General features: G+C 35.0%; 1 protein-coding gene across 2 annotated transcripts in view; it reads left to right on the top strand.

Annotated features, from left to right (window-relative positions):
* LOC125041643 (ras-related protein Rab-14) overlaps positions 1-8,178 on the top strand; it is a 15,239-nt gene extending 7,061 nt beyond the window's left edge. For both annotated transcript variants that reach the window (XM_047636760.1, XM_047636761.1), the window contains exons 2-7: positions 1-86; positions 2,849-2,975; positions 3,497-3,656; positions 6,613-6,689; positions 7,074-7,142; positions 7,329-8,178. The exon at positions 1-86 is cut by the window's left edge and continues 27 nt beyond it. In XM_047636760.1, the coding sequence (XP_047492716.1) occupies positions 1-86; positions 2,849-2,975; positions 3,497-3,656; positions 6,613-6,689; positions 7,074-7,142; positions 7,329-7,437 (628 nt within the window). In that variant the 3' untranslated portion in view covers positions 7,438-8,178. The remainder of the gene's footprint in view (positions 87-2,848; positions 2,976-3,496; positions 3,657-6,612; positions 6,690-7,073; positions 7,143-7,328) is intronic.
* Positions 8,179-8,484: the final 306 nt, after the last annotated feature.

Genomic DNA, 8,484 nt, shown 5'->3' on the forward strand with positions numbered 1-8,484 from the left:
CTATTCTTACATCTTTAAATATATCATCATTGGTGATATGGGAGTTGGGAAATCATGCCTCCTCCACCAGTTTACAGAGAAGAAATGTGAGTAGCTAGACCCATTTTTTGCTGGTGTATTTACTATAATCTTATTTTGTTATTCTTGAATGTGGCTGTTGCCATTGTTTATGTTTTTTTTATTAAGATCAAATGTATTCAAGATGAAAATTGATATATTTAGAAGTCAGTACAATTCTTATAGTGAGATTATAATGTCACAGACTTGAAATTAGAAGCTTGATATGTAATTGGTGTTCTGAATGGCCAGACTAATATTACTGGCCAGATGATTACAGATATTCTTGTATATGTGTCATCCCTTGGAAAGGATCATGATGCAGCTATTCAAGAGATTTCAATGAAGAATACTCCAGAACTTTTTAGCCAGATGTTGAAATGTGATATAGCTCTGTAAGAGTTTATAGAAAGGTGACCCAAGATAGTCTCATAATCATGGTGGTGTAGATCTTGTTTATATTAAAAAGTGTGGCAGTGGGTTCTGGTTTGTTAATGAACTAGAGAGAGATTACTGACAATGATATACAAGATCTTTGAAAAGATTATAAGTTACCAGCTAGAGATAATTGCATTGGAAATTTATTGCTAAATAGATCTAGAAATTGTAAAAGAGTAAATCAAATTTTTAATTGAGTATTATCTTAAAGCTGAAAGATTAGATTATATGCATATTTGTATGAAATCTGCATGTAGATCTTTATTTAAATGAGTGTCATGGTCCTTGTTCACAAATTTTCATTCTGATAGTTTTATCAACTAGAATTTTGATTACTAAAGAAGTGGTTCTCAAACTATTTACCATGGCACCCTGAGGTGCTATAGGTAGTACCTATGCTGCAAGATTCCAAAATGAAATAAAATCTACCTAAGCAGGAAGTTTTGAGCAACTGTAACCCATGGACCAGGCAAAGACACACACTGCTGTTCAGGTAGATTTATGTGGGTTAGGGTAGTGGTTAGAGGAAAGGGTGCTCTGAAAGGGTCTATGTGACTAAAGTTTGAGAACCATGGCTGATGTCAGTATAAGCAAATACTGGACCAGTATTTTGGTAGTAGTAAGATAATCATTTAGAAAATACTACATTCATAATCTTTGAAATAAGATTACTACACTGAAGTAGTCTGGACTATGAAGGCCTTCATTTAACCCCTTCCCAAAGGATCACGCCGTGAGGTGTCAAAACAAATGGCTCGATCTGTGGCGCGCAGCTGTATGCTGTGGCAGCGCACCAAAGCGCTACGAGCCGGTGATTTGGCTTGATGTACTGAACTCCCGCACTCAAAGTCAGCACGTTGCCCTTGATCTCCAGATCATAGAGTTTTTTAATTTTCTTCACCCGTTGTCAAGGGGTTAACCCAATGCCGACGTGCATGGCATGTGTGTACATGCCATGCCCACTGTGAGTTTACTTTATTAATTGCTTTTATGCATAGATGACTACACTTGTACTAAGTCACCAATAAGCCAATTACAAGTACTGCCTGTCTCGCCCATTTACCCTATTCCTTGATTTATGAAAACATTTTATGTTATCTTATTTTGCTGTTACTAATGTTTATAATAGAAATAGCACCATTGATTTTCATAGCATTAGTAAAAAATATTTTTTTCTCGCAAATTCAAGGAAAGGTGAAATTAGGTAAGGTCACAAGTTCTACTAATTGACTCCTTTGTAGCTAAGCACTAGCAGTGCCATCTATGTGCAGAGACATTTCACAAAAATATAAAAATTGAGCATTGCATTTTCCCCATTTTTTATTCATTTGCCCCGAGGCATGTGGTTAACTCAACCTCCCCGGATTTATGTCCTGTCCCCTGTAGTTTTTGTGAATGTTGTTACATACAGATGGCTCTGCATATGCTCAGCCGGTGAGAAGTCTATCAGTAGCCCCAGTGACCAATCCTGATTTCCCCATTCCTTGAATTGGCAGGAATGTGTATTTTTCTTTTAAATACAGTTGACATCGATACTGTTATTATTGTTATTGGTGTTATGATTGTTAAATTGTTATAATCTCGATAACATTTAGGACAATTAAATAATGCAAAAGGCCCTTTCCAAAAGTCAAGGAAAAGGGTAAACAGGTGAGATGTGTAAGACTAATAACCAACTCCTTGGTGACTAAGCACAATAATACAATAAATAAACTTGTATTACATTGGACAAGGTATGTAATCTTGCCATATGTGGCGATTGGGTTAATTAGATGGGTGCCCATCAGACTCAACCCATTGATGTATTTTTGTTTTTTTTTGCTATTAGTATTGAGGATAACATAATGATCCCAGTATCAGTAATGAGGACAACAGCAATGATATTAATAGCATAAGAAAAAATATAATTTTCCCAAAAATTCAAGGATGGGTATATCAGGTGAGGTCATATAAGCTTAGTGACTATGCACTTGTGGAGATCTATATGTAAACAAAAATAAAAAAAACAAAACTACAGTGGACAGTTCAGTTACTTTGACACCAATGGGTGAACAGTTACCAGATATGAGTCCACAGACCCATATCAGAGCATTAGATAAGCTGATTAATGCAGAAATTTTGGCTGATACCCAGCCATTTGATAGAAGGTACTGTAGTCTACAGGCTTGCAGCATAACCATTTGTATGTATTTATTATGGTAAATGGATATAATTATAACTTGGAAGAACTTTAAGATTAAGAAAATAATGCAATGAACCAATGTGTAGAGTGGCTAATTGGGAGGAAATATATGACAAGATTTTTGTTGGTTTTGTAGATTATAATGAATACTAATGTGCTTCTTTTCCACAGTTATGGCAGATTGTCCACACACAATAGGTGTCGAGTTTGGTACCCGAATTATTGAGGTCGCAGGCCAGAAGATTAAGTTACAGATTTGGGATACTGCTGGGCAGGAGCGGTTTAGAGCTGTCACCAGGTATGTACATAAATGGGAAGGAAACAAAAAGTGTAATCTTGTATATATTTATGCATATATAGAAATTTGAATTTACTGATTATCAGTTAATGGTAATAATTTATTTGAGAATAGATATATTCATTACAAACAGTCCTGTTATTGGATTATTATTTTCATGTAAGAGCCTTTAATATTTTCAGTATTTTGATGAAAGAAGGAAAATATAGTATGTGAGATTTTTTTATTCATAAAAATTGATGATACTCTTCATCCATTAGTTATACATCAAAAGGGTTGATGAAGGACAAAAGTAGAGAGAAGAAAGAGGAAAGGTGGAGGAGAGACAGAGGAAGTGGAAGAGGAAGAATTATAACACTGCAGCTTGTTTCTGTCACTATAATCCACAAACATCCATACTTTTTATGAATGTTTCAGCTGCACTTAATCTATTCTTATTGAAAATTATTATTAGTGATGTCGATCAACTTCAAATTACTTTTATTCTAAAGAATCTTATACAAGTATTTACTCCTTCCAAGGTCTTACTATCGAGGTGCCGCTGGAGCCTTGATGGTGTATGACATCACGAGGCGGTCCACCTACAATCATCTTAGTTCATGGCTGACAGATGCTCGCAACCTCACCAACCCGAACACTGTCATATTCCTCATCGGTAATAAAGCTGATTTAGATGCGCAGGTTAGTAAGAAGATTACTTTATTTATTTTTTTATTATTTTTTCAAAATACATCTGTTTAAATAGTTCTTTTTTTTTTTTTTTTTTTTTTTTAGCAAGGTATTGGATTTGCAAAAATTGAAAATGAATCAAAATATCATATTACTAATGGTAATGATAAGATAAAAGTTAACCTGAACAACCAAAATATGTGCATTAGGCTTATGTGAGTGGACAGACTGCCAGGTTTGCAGCTTGTAGGCTGGGCGCAAATGAACACTCATGTGCAATGATAAGACTCCAATGCTTCCCCTTTGCAATGTTATTTGCTCTTTTTATGCATAAGCGTTTTTAGCTTTTTTACCATTTTCAACTGTCTGTCTTTGTCATTTGAGTTGCTTTATGGAGGTGATAGTTGACTGTTTTCCTTGCACAGACTCCATTTTATTTCTCTGGGTAGTCCATAACAAAAAAAATTCTGCAATACTCAGTTCTCTGTAATACAACCTTTGTTGCTGGTTATAGCAGACAGGAATAGGATCCTGAACAGTATCCTTCCTGAATGCTAATTTTCATTACATTTTTTTTATTTATCAATGGAAATAATGCAAAAGCCCCTTCCTAAATGACAAATGAGTCTATTTCCCATGATGACATGTTCACATCACCTGCCCGTATATTTTTTCATGATTGATCATAGGGGATTATAAACTGTATTACTGTTGATTGGGTTTTGGAGGATATTGCTCTAAATCAACCCAGCAGCTTTGATACGATCCAACAATGCAAACTCCAGCTTACTGCTTACTGACATCATTTTATCCAAGGGTATAGAAATTATATCCAAAAGTGTTTTTTCACTTACAATAGTATGCTAATCTTATGAGCAGAAAAGTATTTAATCTTTAATTTGTAATTAACCCCAACTAATTATAATTTATCCAGTCTTTTTACTCCTCTATAACTGTAAATACAGTGGGTACCAAAATTACTTGGACCTTTGAAAAAAGAAAGAAAAAAAAAAAAAACACCAGGCAGACAATGAAATTGAATAAACAGTAAAAAAAAGTTATTTTCAATTAACAGTCACCTTAATACCCTTTCATGTCCACTTTGGCCTTCAGCACATCCTGCATCCGTAGTGGCATTCTCTCACGTAGGCTCCTGAAGTAATATAAAGTGTGATGACCTCTTGCAGTTGTGGTACTGATAACAACTGTGCATTCCTCACCTTCTCTATCAGGACTTTTCAGGCATTCTCAATCAGATTTAAATTCAGATTTCCCTTACCATTTTATGATAGAGATTTTCTTGTCATTGAGGAAGTCTTTCATCTTTTTAGAGGTGTGACAAGGGGCCATTGTGCATTAACTCTTCAATGACAATATCAGAAATCTCTCCCTGTCACTGACTCCAGTGACTTCTGGCAACCGTCCTGCCATTTGGCCTGGGAGCCCACTACGTGTAGTGGAATCTTTCCACTCGACTCGCTTTAGTGCGTTGTGACACTTATAACCATACCCAGCGTGAGTGGATTTGTTATAATGGCTATAGGCGTGGCCCAGCAAATACGGGTTAAACACGATGGCACTATGAAGGGCAAGAGAGTCGATCATGTGTTCCTTCAGAACTTTGATGTAGTTATCCCCTTTCATGGTTTTATTCTTAGACAAGAATCCACCCATCCCCACATTCTAAATGGAACAACCGTAAATCATTACAGAAGCACTGGGCTTCACTGTTTTAACTGTGTACTTGGGGTTGTACATCTGAGTCAGTAGGATGTCATAACTTAGAAACTGTTCTCATTGGACCAGAGGATCCGCTCTCAGTCTCCCACGGACCTGCCTTTGCTTTCTTTTGCAAAAGTAAGCTGCTTACTCTACAAAGAAAAGGGGAAAAAAATAATGGGCAGGAGTTTTGATTTTATCATAACATAAATAGACAGGCACTAATGTTCAACACAGTGTCCGCAAATTATTTGCTGAGGGTTCCAGAGCTGCTAGATTCTGCTATTTGATGCAATATCAGCTAAGATGAATAGTGACTGCTTTTTTGCCTCCCTAAAAGAGGATAGGTCCCATTATTTTCAGCACCCACTGTAAGAGCCAATGTTGTTTATTATTATTATTTTTATTAAGATTGGGTTGTTATTTAGAAAGGTATTTACTCATTTGTATCAGTTAAGCAGTATTTCTATTTTTCATTGATTTTATATCTGCTGGGAATTGGTACAAAATTAGGTATTAAAGATGAATATATGTTAAAAGAGGAATTTTAGATGTATTGTGAAATAATTGATGAACCAGGGAATTTTTGCATTGTCGTCTTTTTCTTCTTCTTCTTTTTTTCTTTTTTCCATTTCTTTACCCATTACTACTGGGTCAGGTGTATAGCCATCATAACAAACTGTGTGATCTGCGGGATACGGCTATATGTGTGGTGACATCGAGGAGGAAGTTCTGCTACATGTAGCAGACTCCTGTACCGAGTGGCTGGATGTTACCAGAAATCACCAGTGTATGATGCCAAGAGATTTCTAATATCCATCACTGAGTGGTTAAATATTTTTTTAAGCATAGTTAATCTAGGCTTTTTGAGATGAGACCACCAAAAAGCCTAAAATATGGCTCACTCACTCACTCAGAGGTAGCAAGGAGGTATCAAGAGTTTCAAATCTATACTGCACAGTGGAGTGTTAAAGCTAAAGAAAGTTATTATAGATAGAAATAGGGATGTATTACAAAAAAGGAAACCTGGCAGACAATACCTGATTTTCATTGTGCACATCATATGTTTGATCCATAGTGGAAAGAAATATTGCAAAACAGCTTTTGATAGTTTGTTCATGATTATCCATTCCAAGCTTCTTTTATTTAGTCATTACATACACTGAATTTTTTTTTTTTTCTTTTCTTTTCTTTTCTTTTTCTTTCATTTTCATTATATTTTTTCATATAATTCTTTATGCTATTACAGAGAGATGTAACCTATGAAGAAGCAAAGCAGTTTGCTGAAGAAAATGGACTAATGTTTGTGGAAGCGAGTGCAAAAACGTGAGTTTTTATTAGCTTTTTTGTGTATTGCTTTGACTTGAAAAACAGGATAAGAATTTATAAAATTAAATGGAAAGAGGACAGTAGGTCATGAAAATTGGAAGGGAGTTTAGCTTGTTAAAGTTAGTGATTAAAAATAGAATTAGAGTCACAATTTGATTAATAGATATAGTAAGAATAGTGATACTGAGTGAGAAAAAGAGAGAATGAGAATGTGAATGTGTGTGTTCATGTTTATGTATTTCATTGTGTATACTTTCACATCATCTACACCTACAAGTACAAATTCCTGTCAGTATGTATGTTTATAGCTTCCAATAATATATTACATAATGACTGCTACTTTCAGTTTTCAGCTTTTTAATTCCACTAATTTGCTTTCAGTGGAGAGAATGTGGAGGAAGCTTTTTTGGAGACTGCAAAGAAGATTTACCAAAATATACAGGATGGCAGGTGAGTTTCTTTATAAGAACTGGAAATAAATATTTAATTATTAAATGTGATTCAGTCCATAATAGCAAGCAAGATGAATTGGCTGCCATTATTGTAATACAAAGCATGATGATAAAATATGCTATGCATTGTAGTATCAGAAGTACCAGTGGTGTCAGGTGGATTTACTGAACCATTTTCTTTCAGTTTGGACTTGAATGCAGCAGAATCAGGTGTTCAGCATAAGCCAACACAGCCAGGTAGAACTAACCTGAACAGTGATTCACAGCCCAATCGTGATAACTGTTCCTGCTAAACTTCGCCCTCCATAAAAAAATCATGGTGCGGTTTGCTTGAAGGAGGTGACAGACAGACTAGAAAACTGTGTGTTCTGCCTCTTTGTTTTGTAAGATGTAAATGGGAATTTTGTCTTTTCTACAAGAAGTAAGGAAGGCTTCTACTCTGTTTTCATAATAATGTGAGGCAGTTGGAGGTACTTCATATGAAAGATTCAACAACATAGAATACCTAACCCAAATTTATGATTGGCTCAAAATTGCAGCGTAAAAGTTCACTTTCAATTTTACTCTAAAGGCAGATAAAGTCAGTGAGTGTCAAGAGCTCAAGTAATTCTTAAGACAGCTAGATTACTTCTTGCACATTTCTGTAGAGCAAAGTTGCTTGTGCTCTTGATGGAAAGAACTACATTGTGATAATAAAATCTGCCAGTGATTACTCAGAAAAATAATTGATAATCCTAAACCCTCCCTCATAATAGAATATGAATGTTTTGAAGAATGGAAATTTTGTGATTGGAACTTGAATGGAGCTTTTGTCATTGGAATTGCTCCCAATTTGTGATTTGATTATCTTCATAGGAAGATTGACAGGTGTTTTTATCAGGATACCAGATTGTGGAAAATGTGATGTAGTAATATCTCATTAATTTTTAAGTACTGTCCGTGTATTCCAGTGATAGAAATTTATTGCTAGACAGATAATGATATATCAGAAAAAAGACAGGTTTTATATACCAAATAAAGATACACTTCAGTCACCTTCATATCTTTCAGGCCTTCTGTGGAGAAATTATTAGTTTGTGCTGTATGTAGTACTTGGATAAGATCATCTATCATATCTTTAAGTGGAAAAAGTTTAATAAATATTTTAAGTACTATATATACCACAGTGTCACAGATTACACTAGTTTTGCAATGTATCCTAAGTTGCTCACAGACAAGGCTGCTGATAAACTGAATAACTTTGTGTACAAGGGTTTACATTAGTGCTGCTTGCAAGATCATGGAAAGTAAACTTTACATTTGCATTTTTATGATAAAAAAATCATGGTTATTATTAGTCA

Source organism: Penaeus chinensis, chromosome 31 (assembly GCF_019202785.1).
Source record: "Penaeus chinensis breed Huanghai No. 1 chromosome 31, ASM1920278v2, whole genome shotgun sequence".
Taxonomy (NCBI): Eukaryota; Metazoa; Arthropoda; class Malacostraca; order Decapoda; family Penaeidae; genus Penaeus; species Penaeus chinensis.